This window comes from Carassius carassius, chromosome 37 (assembly GCF_963082965.1).
Source record: "Carassius carassius chromosome 37, fCarCar2.1, whole genome shotgun sequence".
In the NCBI taxonomy this organism is placed as follows: Eukaryota; Metazoa; Chordata; class Actinopteri; order Cypriniformes; family Cyprinidae; genus Carassius; species Carassius carassius.
Window position 1 is genome coordinate 10,719,117 of NC_081791.1, and position 24,237 is coordinate 10,743,353.

Here is a 24,237-nt window from a genome sequence, read left to right on the forward strand (position 1 = left end):
CCGGCAAACATAGCAAATGACTCGCACATCTTCCTGTCGCTTTAAAACCCCAGCTGATAGAGTGGATAGTAATGCGTATGTGTGTGTTTATATCTCTAGAGTACATCTGGTGATTTGATGATACGGAATATACAGCTGAAACACGCCGGAAAATATGTCTGTGTGGTTGACACGGATGTCGAGAGTTTATCAGCGGCAGCAATTTTAATCGTGAAAGGTAAGAGGGCGACGGCCAGGCATGCAGGGTTTGGATTTGGAAGGAAAACCTGATAGAAGGACACTCAAATGCTTTGCTTGCTTTGCCTAGGAAATGTATCCGTCTGTTGAATTGATCTGTTATTACATGTTCCATTAGAGGTAATTAGAGGAACATATCAAAGCTGTTTATCAAAGGTTACAAATGAGATTTAGCGGGATCAATGTCTTTCAATTGAAATTAGATTGATATGCCAACTTTCTGCCAACTGCCAGAACCTTTAATTATGCTTTATAACAGTATAGAAGCAGGGAATAAAATTAGCGCTCAGCAAGCACAGAATGCATGTAAAAACTGGCTGGAGTGACCAAATAAAATCATTTTATAAGGATCTGCATGGTTCTCAAACAGGGGCCGGGTTCCACTAGATGGTCTCAGCAAACTTCCAAGAGGGCTTCAAGATGACTTAAGATGATTAAAAAAAAAAAAAAAAAAACATCAGAATCAGCTAAAACAACTAAAAGTCAAGATATTTGGTCATTTAATTAACTCCCATTGTCTTGAAACTGAATTGACTGCTAAAGCCATGAACCTGGATAAACCGAAAGACTAAGATTGTCCTATGGGTTTTTATAATGGTTTTTTAAAGTTATAAGTACAACAAGGTCTGTGTTGAGGTAAACAAAAATTGATGATACTTGGACACTTCGATCTACATTGCAAAAAAATGAATGTGAATATTGAAGCAGCTACAGTGTGTTTATTTTTAAAAACGTGTGTTTTTAATAATCTAATAGTGTTCTCCTATGACTCAGTGGTAGAGCATTGCGTTTAGCAGTGCAAAAGGTTGTGGGTTCAATTTCCAGGAAACACACATACTGGTGAAAAAAAAAAAAATGTATAGCCTAAATGCACTGTACAGTAAGTCACTTTGGATAAAAGCGTTTGCTAAATGCATAAATGTAATAAGTAACTATGTAAGAATGTTTGGGGTGTGAATGTGTGCAATTTATGTTGTATAACAAAACAAGTATTGACAAGTTATATTTACCACAGACCTTATTTTACATATGAATATAAAAACTCATAGGAAAATCTTGAGCGAACGCATGACGAATTAGTCTTCCAGGTCACAGCTGCTGTGCTATATAGATGGGGAGTCAAATTATAAATGTATGACTTCTACATCTAGAAAAGTCTTATAAATTATTGCAATCTCAAAACACAGTCTGATCTTATTATTGATGCTACGAGTGACACAATGACCTGTGTTGACAAAACCACTAAACCTCATGCTCCATTTCTTTATATTTCCCCCAAAGGAGTGTGATTTTTGACAACGGAACACAACCCTCTCCACATTTATAATTGGAAGAGCCAATTAAAGATGTGCTGAGCAAGGCCTGCTTGCAGCTTTTCAAAGGAGACGTGCAGTAGCTGTTAAGACAACAGCTCAAGCCTCTGAAAAGCTTTCCTATGATTCTCAAAGAGATCTAGTGTTTCCACAAAAGCAACAGCTTAAAATGTAATAACACCTTTTAGACATTGGTCTTATGTCACAGCTTAGTGGGGCGATAAGCGGAGAACTTCCTGGCAGGGGGTGAGCAAGGTTAGATGTCAGTGAAGGTAACTTAATTTCTAATTGCTAATTCACTACTGATTGTCTGATTGGATCAGGTGCCCCAGGAGCTCCAGATGGTGTAACAGTGGAGGAGATCACAGACAGCACAGCTCAGCTTTCTTGGAGACCTGGCCAGGATAATGGCAGCCCCATCACAAGCTATATCATCCAGGCCAAGACAGCATTCACAGTGGGCTGGCAAGCGGTGAACACGGGTAACAATACAGGATTAGCTAAAGCTAGTCAAGCGGAGCATCAATTCAGCGAGAGACTGAAATTACCATAGCACGTCTCATGTGCTTTTAAGAAAGAAGCTTATGCTCGCTTTGAGTACATAAAAAGAGCCTCTAAGTACTAACGCAAAACGACTTAATCTGGTCTCTTGCCCCTGCCGCTCGAATACGAATTCATTTGAACAACAGAGATGTGGAATAGAACCATATTTTTATGTTTTGTGTTTTTTTTCTGGCTTACTGTAAACATCGGCTCAAAATTGGGCTCCTGTTGTTGACTTATGGCGCCTCCATGTAATCCAGGTATTTTCATCTAAACCTTGGCTTTTCTGTTTGCTCTCAGTCCCAGAGGTGATTGATGGGAACACCTTGACGGCAACGGTGGTGGATCTGAACGCATGGGTGGAGTTTGAGTTCAGAGTGCTGGCCAGAAACAGCGTCGGCGTGGGAGAACCAAGTCCTGCTTCTCTTAAAACAAGAACTGAAGATGCAGGTGAGTCACCAACAGTGTTCTTTTATACACAACTGAAAGTCAAATCAGAATCTTTTTGCCATGTAATAGTCGTTGATTTTAATTTGATCATATTTTAATCTATGAAATTTACATTTTACTTGAGAGAGAACAACATTACAGCAAACATTCAAACATTTTATATATTAAATTAAACATACCAACATTTAACAAATGCCTGTAAAACAATGATTTCAAATACAAACTTTATTTTTACACTGCCATCAAATCAAAAGTTTGCGGTCATTCAGTTTTTTTTATGTTTTTGAAAGAATTCTCCTATGCTCACCAAGGCATTACATGCATATTTGATCGAAAATATAATAAAAATATTAATATAGTAAAATATTATCACAAGATAATATTGGTGTAATGTTACACACATTTGTACGAAAAAATGTTGGTACGGGTCTTTTGGTTTGGTACACATGTGTTCTAAACAAATACAGCATTGTTTTAACCACTGCACAAGTGGTTTTCATATTTTCATATTTCATGTCTCTCATATTTCAAATAATGTTACTTTTTTTTGGGAAATTTAAACTGTAAATGTCTTTTTGACAGTGTTTGATGTGGCACGACAGATCGCTGTTTAAATGACTCAGTCCAAACAGCAGTGAGGGTGATCATCTCCTTCTCTTTACTACTAAAATGTCTTGTAGCATTTCATTTACCTCAGGCAAGTCATCAGTGTCCACAGCTCATTAGTTTACTAGAGAAGTTAAGTGCAGAGAGGAGCATTTCATGAAATATTAGACTATATACTCATTATATTTTACTTTACCTGTTAGTGATGTTTTAATTATTTAATGTATTTTTTAATAAATCTAATATGAAACGAGTTCCCTTTCAGTCGGTCACTCTCGACGTATCGTCAGATGACCGACGAATTGGGATCTCGCTTAGAGAGACCAATCCACTTTGAGTGTAAACTAAATGAGCCAATGCACATTGGTATGTAATTATTGCATCCAGCTGCCACTGATCACAGCGTGAGTATAAGTAGGCAGCAGGTGCAGTGCATATTCAGCTTTTCGCTGAGGAGCCGAGAGATCACATCATTCTGCTCCTGACTACTCTACTGAGAGAAGAAGACTGAATGAGTTTAGCATGCTCTTTGAAAGCTCTATGTGTTGGCTGTATGGCTCTTCAGCGGTGGTGGTTTACCATTTCGAGTGGGTAGCACACATCAGGCAGCACTACCCCCTCATCGCGTAAAGATGATCATCTCGGAGTCACGGCCAAACTCTGTTTCCTCAAAGGGGCAGAGCTTTGTTGCCTCTGCCTCGATCTAGCTCTCTTCATGGTGGCAGTCAGGTGGGGGCTACTTCGGCCAGTAGCATAGGTGGTCTGAGGTTAATAGTGATGGCAAACCTTCCAGGGAACCAACGCTCAGGGGGCCATCACTCCTCTTGCACTCCGCAACCAGTTGAGCTGCCAATGGCACATGCTGAGCCCTCTACAAGGAGCATACCAGCAGTATATTTTGGTGCTCCTCCCAATGACCAGATGTTGATTGCTGAATCGGAGGGTAAGCCGGTGCTTTCTTGAGAAGAAGATTCGGCTGCAGTGCTGTCCTCCGGAACTGTAGCAATGCTTGAATCGGACCCTTAAAAATATTGGGTATGCTTTTCCTAGGGCAAGGGCTTGAGTGGAGACTTGCTCCATGCCCCTAGCTAGAGACCTGCACTGGACATATTTTTCAGTCCTGCTCCCGCAGTAAAATATATCTTATCTGGTCCCGCTCCCGCCCACGACATTTATGTTTTGTCCCACTCCCACCCGCAAAAGCCTGCATAAAGGTAATCTATATAGATTTTCTGTACATTCTAAGAAATTTACATGAAATAATTCTGTAACATTTCCTAAACTCCACAACATCACAGCATAAACACTTAGAAAAGAAAAGCAAGCATTGGCCGCTGCATGCATGATTTAGCATGGCAGAATGCCAGCAGCTCTTACTTTATTATCACTAAAAGCTGACATCTCAGTCAATCGCAATCTCTTAAAGCTCTGTTATAATACAATAAATATATGCACAATAAATCTTTCACAAAGTCTACACTTCGTGTGTTAAAATGAGAGAATTCGTGAGCACAAATTTTCAGCAATGCGGTGAGAGGATTCTAACTAAATCACCTCTGACTGGCCATTGCATTCCAGAAATCAACAGCTGAGTCTGTGATTGGTTACATTGTGCAACCCTTTAAAGGCGTGTTATAAATATAAAGTATGCCAAGCTTGTGCATGTCAATCATTTTAATGTTAATATTAGTTGTTCTTTTTGCTTTTATGAAACAGATAAATAACAATTTATACATTTAGACACTTTATGTTCAGATAATATCTATTTATGCCTCCACCTTACACACAACAGCGCTGCTGCAGGTTCTTCAGGCTAAAGCACTGAGGGACGTGCACGAGGGTGGACATGATCTGCAAGGTCTAAAAGAGCTTCAAACCACAGCTGATTTCAATTTCTGAACGATGAAGGTCACTGAGAGTTCTCTGGGTCATGCGATGTCCACACTTGTTGTCCAGGAGCATCACTTCTGGTTTTGTCTGGTCAACATGAGGGATGCCAACAAAGTTTGATTCCTCAAGGTCCCTGTGTCCCAGACTGTCCTTTTCAATGACACAGTCAAAAACATTGGCCAGCAGTTCTCGGCTGCAAAGGAGCAGACTGAGGAAATCCAAATTTCTGCCCGGTGGGCAGCTGCTGCATCCACCCATTCGCAGTGCCCCAGCCTGCTCGTCACTGCCCCCCGTTTGCCTCTCCAGAAACTTCTCACTGCCAGTTGTTTACTCCCTGACAAAGGGAACTCTCAGCACAGACACACAAAGACAGGCACAAAGCTGCCCGTGAGGCCTGCACAAGTATGCGTTTCCCCCAATGAGCCTTCTAGCTCAGAAACTGTGCAAAGTCTGGGAGGACGAGGAGTAGGTCCTGTTAGTGGCGCCCTATTGGCCCAACCGGACCTGGTTCCTAGAACTAATGCTCCTTGTGACAGCCCTTCCTTGACTGATTCCTCTGAGGAAGGATCTACAAAACTTCATTCAGGATGTTCTAGGTGACCTACCCACAGAGGTAATTGACACCATCACTTCGGCCAGAGCACCGTCTACATACACCGTCTGGTATCCTCCTGTGTTCTCACCTCAAATGGGTAGAAGCACTAAGAGGCCCTGACTTTGGGTCAGCTTGCTAAAACCACTCCGGAAAGCACTTATCGTAGACCCTGTTGAGCTCCTCCATCCCCTCGATGAATCCATGAGAACTGGACTAGGTTCCATATGTAGAGACCTAAGTGGATCCCATATGTGTAAAATCCACAGTATAGCCTCAGAGCCCATATTTCCCTGGCAGACGTCCCGCTATATTTCCAAGAGGGTTACAATCACCTCTAATCTTCCATAGTAGCTGGACTTATTGTGGTAGCCCTGGCCTGTGTGAAAAAATAGTGCCTCTGGAGGCTTACATGGGAAACTGGAAGGGGCAGTACCTGTGGCCCTTTGTTAGGGATCCCAAATCGTCAGTCATCCAATGTGACGCAGAGAGTGACCGACTGAAAGGGAACGTCTTGGTTACGTATTGTAACCCCATTCCCTGAAGGAGGGAATGGAGTCATCACGTCCCGTGCATCCACAATTCACCCCCCCAACCCCGCCCAGCTGAACTGAACTGAACTGAAACTATACCGAACATCATTTTTGAGTGCCATTACACCACTACTAGATAACTGTTATAAACTGTTTTTTTTTTCTTTAAAAAATCTTACTAATCCTAAACTATTAAATGGTAGTGTCAGTGGTAACTGTCAGTGGTTTATATGAAACAATCATTTTTTTCTTTTTCTAAATGTTTCTAAAAACATTGTAAATACCTTGCACTTATTTTTTTTCTCATCATATTTTCATTACTAGTATACTTTGATTAAAATCTTAGATAAAAAAAATGTGTTTAATTATTGTGATGTAGATTATTCAAACGCACAATCAAAACATCTTTTGTTAACTTACATTTTTGTTAGCAATTTTCTTTGACCCAATAAACAAAGAAGAGGTCAGAAGCTAAATTACTCCTAGATCAGAATTTGTGCCTTTCCAAAAGTATTAAGTACAGTTTATTTCACAGACAGAACTGCTTTGCGTACTCTTGATCTTATTTGATCATAGCAAACTTTGGCAAGTTCAGTGATAATTTCACCCTCCAAAGGTATGCAAAATGCACATCAAATTAGTCAGCCAATCAGAACAGTGCTTGCCAGATCGAGAAAGCGCAATCCAATTTTTTGTGCGCAGTATACATCAGATGGTCAGTAAGCGACTGTAGGCGGCCTGTGGGCATGCTGTCTGAGGTTGAATCCACTAAACCTCAAGTGCCCATATTCTTCAAATGTCCCATGATGAAGCGATACAATTTAGGTGCTCAAGTGCCTCTTTGTTTATTATAGAAAAAATTCTTTGTGCATTATTGTTGAGAGACTCTTGGCAAATGGTAAAATTCACTAGAAACAAAGCCAGTTAACTGAGTTGCTGCCCACAGAATCTTTTAAAAGCAGTTGCTAAGGGACCAGAGCCTTGTTTCTTGATTCTTGATAATGAGGCTTTGAGAAAAAGAAAAGCAACAATGAGGAAGGCAGGGGCTGCATCTATCTGCTGTACTGAAAACATGGCTGTTTTTCTTTGTTTTCCTATACACAGTTCCTGACACGGCCCCCACCGATGTTGGAGGTGGGGGTGGCTCCAAGTCAGAGCTAGTAATAACATGGGAGGTAAGTCATCTGTCTATATTATCACTCCCTCTGTGCGAGGTAATAGTTTTGGCTAATTAAATGGAATTGAATGGGGGTGTTTATTACCTCAGTCAAAGCCAAGCCTGTTTTCCATCTGGGCCCTTTACTCCCGTAATGGCATTCAATTCAAATTTGGTTGTATATTAGAAAGCGGTTCATTTGCACTCTCAAGAGGTTGCATTACTTTGTGAAAACTGTGTGGGATTTGGAAAGGCACTGGGTGTGAACCTGAGGCTGAATCTGGTCTGTATGTTTTAATATCACTATAGTTTCTTGTTTCCCTCCCAGCCTGTGCCTGAAGACCTGCAAAACGGAGATGGTTTCGGCTACATCATTGCTTTCCGGCCACTGGGGGAGGTCAACTGGACGCACGCCGTCACCTCCATACCGTCCCAGTCCCGTTACGTGTACCGTAATGAGAGCATCCCACCCTTTTCTCCATTTAGTGTCAAAGTGGGTGCCTACAACACCAAAGGCCAGGGACCATTCAGCCCTGTTACCATTGTGTTCTCGGCTGAGAATGGTAAGACTGTCAATCGCATTACGAGCAGCGCACAAAAGCTTACATTTTCAGTCATTTACAGTGTTTTAAATGGATTTTTCTTTTCACTATGTATTTATTCATCCATTGGTAAGGTGCATAAAACATTGAAAGAACAGGCTGGAATTGATTCCTTACCACCAGCACTTTATTGTGTGCAGTACTGAAAGAACACAGATCTTTTTTTTTTATGAATGCTTAAGGAAAAGCGGTACAATGTAGGATATAGATTTAGATTATATAATGTTATATCATTTTATGGTTATTTCCAACACTGTCGGTGGCTGTTTTCTGTTCTTTTAGCAGTAATTTATCCTTTTTTAACAGGAAATATATTTTATATTTTTCAAAATGTCCAAGAATACATAATGCAATTTTCTTTTTAAAGTAACTACAAGGTAAAGCATGTACTATAATGGCTGTATGTGATGTTGGTTTATAAATGTCAAGTGATTTTAGCTCTGGAATCTCATGCTCGGCAGTGTGGGAATCTTTCAGCTAGTTAGGATCGGTTTGAGATGAGCTATTACAGCATGGAGTGACAGGCAGACAGCAGTGTGTCAGAAAGCTACCGCATTAATTGAATTCCTGTACAGATAATGTTCCTTTGTCACTCAACTATCCTATTAAAATGAAGGCTAGTAAACAAAAGACAAAAGATTTTGCATCAGTCATTTCTAAATTATTTCGCATCAGTCTCTGATTTGTGCACTGATTATGCTTTTCTTTTTTCCTCAACTTTTCTCTTCTCTTCTAGTCTTGTCTTGTCTCTTTCCTCTTTGTCTTTTTTTGTGTCTTACTTCTCTTCTTGTCTCCTTGTGTCTTCCGTTCTCCTGATCTCGTCTTTTCTCCTCGTCTTATTGTTTTATTTCATCTCTTCACTTTCAGTTTTGTCTCTTTACATTGTTCCATTGTCTTTTCTTCTTGTCTATTCTCTTTCAATCTTGTCTTATTTTTGTCTTCTCTCCTCATAGTCTCGTCTTTTCTCATCCTGTCTCATCTAATCTCTTCTCTTTCAGTGTTATCTCATTTCATCTTCTTCTCTTGCCATCTCTTGTTTTTTTTTTGTTTTTTTTAAGTCTTGTATCATCTTTTCTCTGATGCATCCTAGTTCTTCTCATCTCTTCTCCTCTCTTTTCTCATCGTCTTGTCTTTTCTGTTTTCTTCACTTCCCTTTCAGTCTCATTTCAACTTCTCTAATTAGCTCTAATCTCTTCTTTTCTCTGTTTTGTCTTTTCTCGTCTCAGCCCTTTCAAGTTTGTCTCTTTGTTGTATCCTCTTTCTTCCTCGTTTCTTCTTGTCCTGTCATATTTCATCTCATCTATTCTCTTGACCTTTTTGTTTTCTCTTTTTGTTTCCTTTCATCTCGTCTAGTCTTCTTTGGTCTCATTTCGGTTTCTCTCCTTGTTCCATCTACCTCTTCTCTCATCTTGTCTGTCTTCTCTCATTTTATCTATTTTCTTCTCACAGTTTTGTCTTTATATCTCTCTTCACTGCATCCTCTTCTTATCTCTTTTCTTTCAGTCACATTTTCATCTTCACATTGTCTCATTTTCTTTCATCTCGATTCATCTTTTTTAGTTTTGTCATATTTATCTTATTTTGGCTCTCCTTTTTCTCATATTTCCTTATCTCTTTTCTTCTCCTTTGTTCTCATCTCTTTGCTTCTTGTCTGTCTTTATGCATTCATCTTTTTCTCTTTTTATCTTTCCTCTCAGAGCCCAGTGGCGTTCCAGACGGCATGTGGGCCAGAAGCATTTCTGCCACTGAAATTGAAGTGAGCTGGCACATTCTCAGCACTTCCCCAGAAAGAGTGTTGGGCTATGAGGTGCGTCCCTTCTTCTAAATGGAAATGACTCTCTGTCCGGTTTTGAAATGCACCGTGGGTTCTGTCAGTGCCTGTCATCTCCCACGCTGCACCTCAGAGTTCCCTCTGTACCCATGGAAACGCTCTATTTGAAAATAAGAATAGGGTGCCCTGTTCTTACACTATGCATAGGAGGCCCTCTCTGCCGCATGGGCGAAATGGTTTTTCTTCATCCTTTTTTAGGACACAGAGAACACATTACACATTCCACCGTGAAACTCTTCATCCATGTCACCCCAAACCCACTGTGTGGAAAAAGTGAAATACTCCTGTATAATAATTCTCCTGCACTGAACATAATGGCACCGTAGCATTATATCCGCGAGGCTTTAGATCCCACAGGCTGTGCTTTTTCTCCATTGCTCTTGAAATCAGGTGGTGTACTGGGAGGACGATACAAAACCAGAGACCATGGGCAAAGTCAGAGTGTCTGCCAATCAGAACAAGGTTAATATCAGTGGTCTGAGAGGATACACTCAGTATTTCCTGACAGTGAGTGCTTTCAACACAGCAGGAACTGGCCCTCTTTCTCCCACCATCAATGTGACCACCAAGAAGACCCGTAAGTATAAATTTAGGTTAATAAGTATAAAAAGTTAAAATCCTGCATTGCATTGCCACTGCAGGTATATAAAACTAATTAATCAGTGTTTTTTTTTGGTGTTTTTTTTAATTGTAATATTTGTGACCCTGGACCACAAGTGGGTTGGGTATATTTTCAGCAATAGCCAAAAAACATTGTACGGGTCAAAGTTATGTATTTTTCTTTTATGCCAAAAATCGTTAGGATTTAAACTAAAGATCATGTTCCATGAAGATATTTTGTAAATGTCCTACAGTAAATATATCAACTCAATTTTTGATCAGTAATATGCATTGCTAAGAACTTCATTTGGACAACTTTAAAGGTGCTGTTCTCAATATTTTGATTTTTTTGCACCCTCAGATTCCAGATTTTCAAATAGTTGTATCTTTGCCAAATATTGTCCTGTCCTAATAAACCATACATCAATGGAAATATTATTTTGTATAAATGATGTATAAATCTCAATTTCAAAATATTGACACTTAAGAGTGATTTTGTGTTCCAGGATCACATTTGCACTTTGTGAAAAAAGTAGAATAGTCCTTTATAATATTTAAATAGGATAAAGACACCTGTCATTTGATATATATACTGTTATTACTAGTAAAGTGTTTTTTGTGTGTGTGTGTTTTCATAATTGTTTTACCAAGCATTCATTTATTTGATTAAAAATAGTAGTAAACAATTACTCCTGCCTTCAGTGTAACATTAATAGAAAGCATTTATTTGATATGTCAGTTTTGTAACATTATAAATGTATTTACTGTCACTTTTGTTGTGTGTCCTTGTTGAATAAAGTAAAGAAAAGTAAAAATTTAAAGAATTATTGGTTATAAGGTTATACAAATCTATCAGCACTTAATCACAGTCATCATTTCAAACCTCCGTAGGGAAAATAAATTTGATATTTAAGTAGATGTTCATGCTGCTCTTTCTCATTCAGTGAAAGAATACAGTGAAAAGTACCTAGGTGGTCTTTAACTTACATACTATATATTCATATGACCACAAAAAAATAGGGAAATAACATACAAAGCATAGGAAAAAAAAATTGTGTTCGGAAATGAGCAGTGTGAACATTTTACTAAATGTTTCCTTTTGTGTTCCAGAGAGGAAAATAATTTCATACACGTTTGAAATGCCAGAACTGCCTTTTCTATTTCTAGAACTATCCGTTTAGTATAATACGTTATGAATTTATGAACAAACAGACAGCCAGGCACCTCTCCTGGCTTTCTGATGTGGTCATATGTACAGTAACTAATAGTGGTGTTTCCCCTCAGCACCCGGGCAGCCACCTTTGAACGTGGAGTGGAATCTGATTGGCTCTAAGCTCACCGTTCATTGGGAATCTGTCATTTCTCTGGAGATGGAGTCAGATGTTACCGGGTATCAGGTAAGTGCTTCTCAGCAATGTAAACCTCAAAGCCAAACTGTAGGGCATTATTTTCACATAATCATATTAGCTTGTTCTATTCTAGTGAGCATTTAGGAAACAACTACATTAGAGTGCTTATATTATTTTTCTTGTTGGACGATTACCCACCTCAGTGGTAACGGAAATTAAAAATAAAACGAATTTATACTGTGGATCTACAAAATATGTGCTATACAGTATAGCAAAAACACCAGGTGTGCTAATAAACACTACAGTTCCCCACAGTGTATGATAATTTGATTTTACTTCATTTATCGACTAAAATAGCTTGTGCTGAATAAATGTAAGTGGTTGTTAGCACCTCTGTCATTTGTTCTCTCCAGGTGTCTTACAGAAGGAACCGGCATAAAGAAATTAACACAATAACAACAAATCTGACCTCAGTGGATCTCACGCTACCTGCAGATGATGATTACATCATTCAGATACGAGCGCTGAGTGATGGAGGAGAAGGGATGCCAACTGAACCCATCAACATACATAAACTTAGTAAGAAAACATGCTTTTGTAATTTATTTTTTCATGCATTTGTATGTAGTGGTCTCCTGAAACAAGTTTTTTTTTTTCTTAGTCCAGTGTACTCTATTGTTCAAAGGTTTGAGGTCAATAATAAGAAGGTGTTCTTTAATTTAGCAAGGAATAATGAAAAAAGAAAATCTAATAAATACAGTTAGTTTGAACATTGTTCATCAAAATATCATACAAAATAAAATAATTAATTTCTACAGAATAATTATGCAACATAAATACCTAGTTCTTTCATGAAACTCTAGATGGCGCCAGCTGATGGGTCTTAACATAACTGATGACATTCACAGCATTAATCTACTTGGCATACGCAGCCAATGAGCTTCAGCTTTACATTTACTGTAAGTGGTGTGATTGGTTAGTATTCACTACAGCAGTTCGCAGCCTGCATTCAGAGTTCCTCTGAAACCCTTCTCCTTCCCCAGCTCCACCTGTATAGATCTGCTATGGGTTATTGTATGTGCTATTTGTGCAGCAGCAGTATGTCTTAAATACTCAAGGCACCGTATTGCCATATGCACTGGCATCAGCAAGTTCCTGCAGCGATAATCTACAACTACACCAATAACAGCAGCAGCAATTCAGATGCAGCAGTGTAGCAGATCTATTCCGTCAAGACCATATACATTAACATTGTCATATCTATCACAATTGTTACAATACATTGTTAAATTTGTTACAATAGGTGAAATTTTATAATGTGCTCCACCTTTCAAACAACTTTCCTTTCATCACTTAGGCTGCATAGGCTATTGGATAATGTTAACCAATAGCAAAATATTTGGAATGTATTATCTTCTTTTTTCCATCCGATCAATTCCTAATGAATCAAATTCCAAGTTCAAATTCAAAATGTTCCAAGTTCAAATTCTAAATGTGCTGCCACACATTTTTCTTTTAAAATATCCTGTTTCACTCAAAAACTAAAAATCAGACTCTGCTCACCTGACTCGCAGATCTTTCTCAGAGGCTGAATAGTTAACACAATATTTATTCCGTCCATTTTTTCTTGTGAACCGGTTGCGAACAATGATATGGGGGAATGACACTGAGAGGGTTATGAGCCAATCACAATGCTGTGAAGTCAATGATCATATTTGCTGATTACCCTTCAAAACCTTTATGACAATGCTACCATCCTTGTGTTTCTGTTGGACAATGTTACTTAAAAAAATTTAGCGATTTATGAATTTGATTTTATCAGTTGTTTATACTCGGCTCATTTATTTCACGTCTGCATATATAATATTACATTTCCGTAGGTGAGTTAAGCCTGCAGGACTGTACAAAGCACATTCACTGCTCTCCTCTTTCAAAGCCTGTGATGTAAAAGATAAATATTCAGTGCTAAATGGATATTAAACACACAGGCCCCTATAAAATAAACAATGCACAGTTGACCTCATAATGTTCTCCTCCTGTTCCCACGAGTGAACAGCGCAGGTGCAGTTTGCAGCGTAGACGCTCTCTTACTGCAGCCCACAGAGTTTAATGCGCCTCTCTAAATGAGTTCTCACTGATTTGATGTGTCCTCCTTGTACACCTTTTATTCTCCACTGGGCTAAGCAGTCTGATCTTTATTAACTAGCCCAAGCCCTCGCCATCTATCTCTGCCCGTTGGTCTCCGCTCCCCCATGGATACAATGACACAGGCTGATGCAACTGCAAGGGACAACTGTTCTCTATGGCTTATTGTTCACATTTCTCATCTAATGGCTTGCAATGTCTCGTTTTCAAAAAAAAAAGCCCTGACTCTTTTCTTTTGTTAATGTTGGAAATTATTAGGGGTGCCAATAGCAAGGTTTTCCAACCTGCTTTATTATTAATTAGTTAGTCATTTAAACTGGGAAAAACTGTGAGCATCTGCTGGACCTCAGTGAAAATGCAACTGTTTTTTCTCTAATTTCAATTAAATAATTGTTGAGCATAAGATGCATCCTAAATGAATAATTTGATAGACCCCAAACTTATGAACAGCTGTGCACAGTTGTTCACCCAAAAACTGAAAATGTACCCTCAGGACATCCAAGATGGAGAAGTTTAGCATTATATCACTTGCTCACCAATGGATCCTTTGCAGTGAATGGGTGCCATCAGGTTAAGAGTCAAATCAGCTGAGAAAAACATCACAATAATCCATTTTATTGTCCATAATTTTGCTTCGGTAAAGAAATCTGTGAAGAAACAAACTCCTCTACATCTTGGATCATATACTGTAAAAAAAAAAAAAAAAAAACACGCTCAAATGACTGGCAGCAACGGCTGTCAAACAAAAACCATAAAATTACAGTAAAATATCTTCATTGAAATAAAATGCAAAAACAACATTACAGAATTTTTCATTAAAGCATTTGCAGAAAAAAAATCCTGTTATTTTACAGCTTTTTCAGTTACGATATTTTACTTTAATTTTTTGTTTTGCAGACATAGCTGCCAGTACTTTTGATTTTTTTATAGGACTTTTTTTATAGTGTATGATGATGAGGAGTTATTCAGCAATTTTTCATTTTTAGTTTAAACTATTCTATTTTTTTAATTTTTTTTTTAAAGAATTACTTTGCTGTCATAATGCTCATTTAAATCTCAATATAACAGAAGGGATAATGTTATTTAAAATTTTCAGTTGTTAATCTAGGAAATTATTAGCTGTGCCAATAGCAAGGTTTTCTAACCTGCTTTTCCATTAATTAGTTAGTCATTTAAACTGGTAAACTGCACAGTGAACGTCTACTGGAAGTCAATGCAAATCTGCTTAGAGCACAAGACTGTCCACCACCAGATGTAGAGCTAAACACTGATAAAGCTTTAATTTCATCCTTCAATTCCCAACGATGCCTTCCTTTATTGCTCTTGTATTACTCCGTCTATTTTTATTCATCAATTAAAAGTTAATAAGCTTCAGCACCTTTAAGTCTTGTTTTCCATGTTCCAGGTATGAGTGTACGAGGATCCAGAGCCTGGCGACCCAACACCATCCCAGTGTCCTTGCTTTCTATCATCGCATTATCAACACTGCGACCAACTTTGTGTTAGCAACCTCTGACTCTTCCTCGCTGTGGAACTGTTGGAGAGGTGCACCAAAACACTTTTGAAGAGATATTATCGATCTATCTCTCCATAGTTATCTGGGGCAATGTCCAGCGAGGCCTTCAAGGAGCATAACGGGAAAACGTCAGCGTCAGGGTGGTCAGATATCATGTGCATGTGTTATGTACTGTGTGTGTATCATTGTGTCCTTGCAAGTGATCCGAGACCCTAACAAGGTTTCGACCGAAGGTTTCTGAAGCGTATTGGTGTATGAGGAGGAATGAGTCATGTTACTGCACTAAGATTTCATCTTCTCATTGATCCGTCGGAACAAATGCCTTACTTCCATGTACATGCCAAAGTAGTTAACATCCTTTTGCTTCTTCCTAAGCTACTGTTTGTTAAACTTATGATTGGTTTGTAGTTATCACATCATTAACTGAAGGATTAGTTCACCTAAAAATCATTTACACACCCTCTTGTTGTTGTCATTTGACTTTATTGGCTTTGGGACACAAAGTGCGATCCAAGATTTGTTTATTAATCAAAAGAGAAATTTAGCATTACATCACTTGCTTACCAATCAATCCTCTGCAGTGAATAGGTGCCGTCAGAATGACAATCCAAACAGCTGATAAAAACATCACAATCCACACCACTCCAGTCCAGTCCATCTTGTAACCTGAAAAACCACTTGTTTCTAAGAAACAAATCCATCATTAAGGATTTTGAGGACTTCTGGCCAAAATCTATTAAACCGTACATGGAAAAAGTCCATCCCCTGTTGTCCTCTCGCATCAAAATCAACCATACATATTTGTTCAGAACTAATTTAGACTGTTTTTTGCTGTTCAACATTGCTTGATCAGTGCATATTTCGTTCCCGATTCAGACCATTTTCACTGGAAAAGGCAATATTATAGATAGAGCAAGATGTTAAAAACATCTTACAGATGAATTTGTTTATCACAAACACTCAGCTCTTCACACAACATTAACTGATGGACTGGAGTCGTTTGGATTACTTGTGGATTATTGTGATGCTTCCATCAGCTGTTTAGACGCTTATTCTGACGGCACCCATTCACTGCACAGCATCCTATGGTGAGCAAGTGATGTAATGCTAAATTTCTCCAAATCTGTTCCGATGAAGAAACAAACTCATGTACATCTTGGATGACCTGAGGATGAGTATATTTCCAGCAAATTAAAGTTTTTGAGGTTATGGAAGAGCTATAAAAAAATGTCATAAATGTGGTCCATACAACTTGTAGGCTGTGTCACCACTTACACAGTCATAATTTTATACGAGAAGCAAGCCAAAAAATTCACCTTTTGTGTTTTGAAGAAAAAAGAAAGACATTTGGAACAACATGAGGGTGAGTAAATAATGACAGAAGACTCATATTTTGTGTGAATGATCCCTTTAAGCTGTTTGTTACACTTGTGATTGTTCTGTAATCACATCATTATTTGTTCAAGAGTTGTCTCTGTGCCTTATCTATGTTTTAGCACACAAGGCTTGTGTTTGTTTGCTCCAAGCACCATGTTGCAGCTACAAGCCTATAGTATTCATGATTGTCAAAGTGCTACAGTACATTCTCAGATTTGTGACAACAAGATCTACACTATTTCAATTGTGTTAACACTAGAAGAGGTTATGGGTAAATCTGTGTACACTCACAACAGTAATGATATCATATGATAGTGACATGAGGGATCTTATTAGACTTTTATAAATTAGCTGATTCTTAGTTTAGAATTTGATTAAGCATTTAGACACTAAATGCAGTTGGTTTAACACTAAATGATTCGGTTTAATAAAGAATAATTGAATAATTTTTGGTGATAAAAAATGCACTGTTTTAGTAAAAGGTGGGTGAAAATGTAATTTTGAGATGAGCAACCAATTATTACAGTATTACAATATGAGAGATGTTAGATTTTCTTTCCTCACTATCAGAAAATCTGGAGCGCTAAAGCCACATTTTAATGACCTTTTTTTATTAGTATCTCTTAATTATCCCTTGTGAAAAAGAAATGTTCTTAATTGTGTTCAATTTGTATTTGTAGTGTACTTTCAATCTTAAAAAAGTACATCGCAGATCATATTAAATAAAAAGGCCACTTTAGTGTATTCACTTTTAATGACTTACTTTAAAGTACATTTTTATAATTGTTTAAATAATATTTTGACTTATTTTGATGTGTTGACACATTAAAGCAATGCAAACAGCGCGATTCAAATTTGAACTGTAGTATGTTAATATTACACAGTTAATAGATTTATATTAAAACGGCTTCATTGCAAATGTGTATTTACACATATATTTCAATAAATGGCAAACATGTTTCAATAGAACTGACATTAAAGCATTTTTTAGTTGACCATAAATGCTTATCATTACATTCTATTCAGAAGTACACTTTAACCATATTTCAAAGACAATACAAGTGATTACGAAATTCTTTTAACGTATATTATTTCCATAATAAGTATTCTTTTTAAAAGCATACCTAAGCGTACTTCTTTTTTACAAGGGATGACCCAAGTATTGTACTTTTTTGTTGTTTTTGGTTTTGGAAAACTGAAAATGAGTCTTCTGTATATCAGTTTTTTTAATAGTGTTACAATTTTCAGATACAGCAGTGAGCCAGATATGATAGGTTTAATGTTTTAATAATCTGTTAAGCACTACAGCATAACTTGTTTTATTATATATAATAACAAATTAGATGTCAGCTAGTGTTATTTTCTTTGCCCTTGGTTTATCTGCACACTGTTCGATCTGAGCAAGCATACTCAGTCTGCTGCCGGTGTTTCTTCACCCAGCAGAGGATGCAAACAGTGTTGTATTGGCCGTCATCACCCTAGTTGTTATTCATTTACAAAGGATGGGCAGCGCTGGATACTGCACACGTCTGCTGTATCTTAAACCAGAAATGCTGAATGGTTGCTAAAAGCCACTTGTGTTTTTTTTGGCCATGTATATTGTGACTTGTTCTTCTGTGACTGTTAAAAGTTCTGGTACTTTATGTATTCGAAGCTTGTTTAGCAAACCTCAGATAAATAGTTGGGGTTTTATTTGTCCCTTTTCCTGCTGTGCTGGACTGCGGCGCAGATTCTAGGCCACTCACCAGATGCTCCTCAGGGCCTTTATCAGCTGAATCAGATGTGTTTAGGAAAGTTTTTGCTTACCCAGTAACACTCAAATTGCTTTAGACTCATTCAGTCCTGGTAATTAAAGGAATAGTTCACCCAAAAATGAAAAATTGCTGAACATTTATCCCACCCCCTCACACCATCTGAAATATATATGAGATTGTTTCTTTGAGAAATGTAGCATTACTTCACTTTCTCAACAATGGATGCTCTGCAGTGAATGGGTGCCGTCAGAATGAGAGTCCAAACAGCTGATGAAAACATCACAATAATCCACCATTAAGGTCTTGTATGACTTGTGAATTATTGTGATGTTTTTATCAGCTGTTGGGACTCTCATTCTGACGGCACCCATTCACTGCAGAGGATCCACTGGTGAGCAAGTGATGTAATGATGAATTTGATGAAGAAACACACTTGTCTACTTCTTGGATGGCCTGAGGGTGAGTACATTTTCAGCATTTTTAGGTGAACTATTCCTTTAATTATTATGCTTGTGTATTGCAATCCTAAAATAAAATGTGGTCTAAAACGTTGCTGTCGAAAGATAGAAACACAAGAACACTGAAAAATTGAGAGCCATGATCTGAAAGAACATGATTTGACTGATCTTTACCGTGATGTAGAAGCCATTAAACCGCACTAATAAATTACAGTGAGCCCTACAGTGGCTTTTGACCAAATCTGCAAGGGAATAATGGTTATTAGCAGAGGCGAAGACAAGATGGATGTGAGATGAACAGCATGATGAGCTGTATCAGGACTGTCCAGACAGCTGACGAGCTTTGCTTTTCGTTCTTCTGTTTCTCCTCACGAAAGGGACGTGGCCACCTTTCTGTGCCATTTTTGGATGGCCGCACTCAAAGAGCCTGTACGACTCTCACTTCTGCACATGTGAGGAGACTCCAGGGTGTTGTTCAAGGCCGCCCGCACACTCGGCCTTGGTTTTGAATTGTTAGGTCAAATAGGAAGCAGTCTGAAGTGAGAGGAAATGAAAATGCTCTCTGAGTGAGAAAAGTCGCATTGTCCCTACAGACTTGCCGTACAATATAGATGTCACATCAAATTCTGTAGAAGCTCTTGGATGTTTTTGTGTCCGGGATGAAGGCTGCTGCATGATTTTGATTTAACCTTTGATTATGGCTGCTGACATTTAGTTGCCTGTTGGGACTTGTGTATTTTGTTCTGGATTGTCAGCCCATTTTGTGAATATTATTCATATTTTCTCTGGAGTTCCTTCGGAGTACTTCATCTGAGATCCTTAAGTGCTTATTATTAATGTAAAAAACAAAAACAAACAAAAAAGAAAATCATTGGTTTATGTGATTGTGTCTGAAAAAGGTGAAGAAAAAAAGAAGTGTTTTGTATTTTGTAAGTATTGTTTTGTTGTTTCAGTTTCATGACATCAAACTTGTAATGGCTTTTTTGTTAAAGGTCAAGTGTTGTCCTTTAAAAGTAAAGTAATTTGATTATGGCTGTCACAGATCGATTTGTGGAAAGATTATGTCGTGGAATGCAAGAATATATTTTGTTCCTCTTTGGTTGAAATGTTGACGAGATCAAGATTTTTCGTGTGTTAGATTCAAATAGATCCACCTTCCATATGAATACATGTAACAACACTTAACCTAATGTTTTGATATTTCTGTATTAATACATTGTTTATTGAATACATCTCTGTGAGATGATGTACTGGAGCTGAATACCGTTTTCACATTGAAAAGAATTAGATTGTGTATAGTAAAGCTGTGCATGTTGATTGTTTAATGTGTGTACATTTTCTAAAGCAAATTTAATAAAAACAACTTACTGGAGATTTACCTCCATAACGTCAAGCCACTGGGTCCTTTTATTCTGAAATTATTTTATAATTATTATATATATTTAAGCATAAATAAAGGCAGCAAGTAGCAGGATGACAAAGCCTGCTGGTAAATACAAAGTTATGTCATGAAACTCTAAACTAGATGGTGCAAGCTAATAGGTTCTAACTCAATCTGACATGATGACATCATTATTCACATGGCACAGGTCATTGGTTTCTCTTCACATCAGTAGACAATGAGCTTGCTGCTCAATATTCAAACACCTTTCTAATACTTATTATAGCAGTTGCAACATGCTTCTGAAACCCTTCTCCTTCCCCAGCTCCACCTGTATAGATCTGCTATAGGGTAATGTTATGTATGTAATATATGGGGGTAATTTCATATCTGCTATATGCTCAGCAGCAGTATTTCTTACATGCTCACAGCAGCATGTATGTGGATGTATTGGCAGTAGTAAGTCTATACTTTTTTTATACCTTTGCATTCTTATATAGTATGAGTCCTCACCAAAAAATGCTTTACCAAGTTTGACCAGTACCTAATTGTGATCATACTGCCTTCTGTAACATCAAAATCAAACCATTACCTTAGTCTAAAATCCACAGACAGACTATAACATTATTAGCTCATCCTAGTGTACCATTTGCAGGATTTCACCCTAATTACATTACGAATGTCAAAATTGTGCGTATGCTTTCAATAATTAGTTTGTAAGGGGAAGTAGTTTTGCACAAGCTATTTAACTGTGCTTAATATTGAAATACCTGTCACAAAAGCTGAATTATGATAACTCTTCCATTTCAAATTTGTCCTGTGTTCTATAGTCCCACTATTAAACCAGTTAGAAATAATGCATGAGCTGTTTAGGCCTGTTACATGACTAATAGGTTTCAGTGAAACTGCACTGTTCATCTTAGCGGTTCACTGACAGCCTCTAACCCAGGGGTGTCACACTCATTTTAGATCAATAGCTGGGCTGGATTAAACCGTTCTTTTTTATTTTTTTTTACCTGGTGTGCCCATGCTTTACTCAGTCTCAGTGGAGGCTTGTAAACAATTAGGAAATTAACTTAAAACCATTTTTTTCTTGTACATGTCTGTATTATCATGATCACAAATTTGGTTAAATGAGCCAGGCTGCCATGGGACAGTTGTGCTACCCACTGATCCAGTTTCAGATGAATAGCATGATATAACTCCACTGCTCTGACCTGAATTAACAGCTGATTTTGATTATAGGGCATGTGAGAGGATAACTGAACTCTGAAATACAAAGCACACACAGGTCATTTCTGATGAGTTTCATGTATTCTAGTGGTTCTGGATGAGAGGAAGAAGGGATAACTGCAACACGTTTTGTTTTTTCAGCTTTTTGAAATGTTTCCTCTAACATCTCTATATTAGCAATTACCAGTGTCAGATAAATTAATGTCTTGTTTGGGACTGATGCTGTTAGACTTAGTTACATGAAGGCCAATAACACCCATGTGGTATAATTTTCATTGTGATAAGCAATAAATATATCAGTAAATGGAGGAAGCTAATGTGAAGCGGCATGTATGTACGCTACACATTAATGTCAGTATTTGGACAAACCATTTCCTTCAACATGTACATGTTATTAAAGACAGGCTTTAATAGTGACATCGAAATACATGTAATCAAACAGCAAACACGATACTGAAAATAAATAAATAATGAATGCTATTAGGAGCCATTCACATAGAGCGAGTTTTTCAAAAAAACATGTTTTGTGCGAGTGGCCCCTAATAAAGATCATTATAAAGTATATTGATAAAAAAGCAGAAACCATTTTAACACAGAAATTGCTAGTAAATTTCACAAATTTCACATAAAAATAACTAGTATTTTCTTATAAAAATCTCTCCAGTAATCAGCGTCAAATGTGTTTTTTTTTTTTTTTTACAATGTATGTATAGTAAATGTTAGACACAAGCAGTCAAATGGGAAAAACCACAATGCTGCATATTATTTATTTAGTGAGTGGTCCTATAATAAGTGACAGAGGTCAATCCTGAAGGGCTTTATTTTGTAATAATAATGGGTTGGCTGTACATGAGCCTACTTAAACCCAATACAAATAAATGACTACACCAACAGTCAAATAAAAGAGTATTTTAAAATCAGGCCCTCATCTACATTTGAATATTTAGGCTACAGATATGTCGGATGCTTGTGTGATGGTGTATTTGTTTATTCACCATTTGCTGGACTCATTTCCACTGGCCTAGAGGCAGCCATTACATCCATACAAACAGAAACAACACAGATTTTTTGTAATTGCATCCAAATTGGGCACAAAACAACAACCAAATATATATTTCTTCTTTACCTGTATCAGTCAATACTGAAACTGTCCATTACTTTTTGGAGGAGGGCTGAATTGTGCTTGCTTGTAGCTGGATATGGCCATTGTGAGCGGATTGTGCATTCGATGTTATTACCGAAATTTATTGAGCATTGCAATCATTCCTGCTCGCGCCCTCTGAGCTGTTCTTGAAGAGACTCTATTGGTGTCTAAAGCCGTGATGTGCAGAAGGATTTACTGCAGTCCATTCCACATGACTTTTTATGTATCTTGGGGTGAACTATATTTTTTTAAGTGTTTTTTTTTTCCCCTTTTCTGTGCCTTTGCTTTGGCAGTGATTCATGCCGTGCCTTGCAAACCAGTAGCCCCTAGAATTGCTCTCCTGGCTATGGCCTGGCTCCCTCTGTGATGAATGCTGTATGCTCTGTGCTCTGTCTATGATAAACTGTCCATAGTGCCCTCATAAATTGCTGTGTGGTCGAGTCCGAAACAGCTGTCACGGGGAAAACAAACAAACAAATTCCAACCGTCAACCACTGTGAAATGCTTTGCGTGTCAGCCAAAAACATGCCTCCCATTTCAGCCAATCTGTTTGCTTCTAATTTGCTATACTGGAGAATTAACACATTTTTGAGCACTGGGAAATATTGAATGTCACGGGCCTATTTTATGCTAAATGTTATTACAAAATACGATTTTTAAAAATGACCTCATTATGTATGCATGTGCATTTCTATTTCCATCCAATTAATTCATAACAAAGGCCTATATGAGGAAAAAGCCTTGAGGGTTTATTGAAGAGTCTCTCTAAATTTAACAATGACAGCGGCCTCTAGAACCACCTGGCATTTAAGTAAATCTTTCGGATCGATACCTCTAGTGAGTATTTTACAACCTCTTGGCTCATGTAGAGGTGATTTAAAGGGAGAAAGCCAGCGGTGCACAGAACCTTATTAGATACAATTTTTCAATTAAAAGTGTCTGCTGAGTCCTGATCTAAACGACCCATGGCTTTAATACAGCCGTTGCCATGCACATTTTCCTTACGCTGTCCGCTTCACTTAATAACTTCAAGATGATCTCGTTTATATGTGAAACACATGCAGTTTTCATGTGTCTAGTGTGTACTGTAACACTGTGTGTTTAAGTGCATGTGTTGGTATTCATAAGTGCTATAATGTGTAATGGACCTGAGCGGAAGGAAGGAAGATATGATATAATCTTGCGTTTTATGTTTGTTTCTCAAAATAATGTTTAATTCAGCAATTTCAATGTGATCATCATAGAAGTGATGCATGTATTGTATCTATCTAAGTAAAGTTAAGATTATGTCGATCATTGCACTTTATGTATCAGTTACCTTTTAAATGTATTTTTGAAGGAATTTTTAGATCCAGACAATTATGATAGATCACAAAGTCTTTTTTCACTGGTGATTAATACAGATAGATCAGGAACGTATTAAATAGAGTCCGTTTTGATTTCATGTTGACTCTAAAGCTGACTAAGATAGCAAACCCTGGAGTATATTTGGACAAGAATCCAGTAAAACTCGTGGGACACTTTGTC

The 24,237-nt window shown here is 37.7% G+C and overlaps 1 protein-coding gene across 1 annotated transcript in view; it reads left to right on the top strand.

Moving 5' to 3' along the window:
* cntn3a.2 (contactin 3a, tandem duplicate 2) overlaps positions 1–15,867 on the top strand; it is an 85,309-nt gene extending 69,442 nt beyond the window's left edge. Inside the window, exons 14-23 of the mRNA XM_059527427.1 lie at positions 100–217; positions 1,874–2,032; positions 2,394–2,543; positions 7,269–7,339; positions 7,649–7,883; positions 9,620–9,729; positions 10,144–10,330; positions 11,638–11,750; positions 12,116–12,281; positions 15,253–15,867. Of these exons, the coding sequence (XP_059383410.1) occupies positions 100–217; positions 1,874–2,032; positions 2,394–2,543; positions 7,269–7,339; positions 7,649–7,883; positions 9,620–9,729; positions 10,144–10,330; positions 11,638–11,750; positions 12,116–12,281; positions 15,253–15,353 (1,410 nt within the window). The 3' untranslated portion in view covers positions 15,354–15,867. The remainder of the gene's footprint in view (positions 1–99; positions 218–1,873; positions 2,033–2,393; positions 2,544–7,268; positions 7,340–7,648; positions 7,884–9,619; positions 9,730–10,143; positions 10,331–11,637; positions 11,751–12,115; positions 12,282–15,252) is intronic.
* Positions 15,868–24,237: the final 8,370 nt, after the last annotated feature.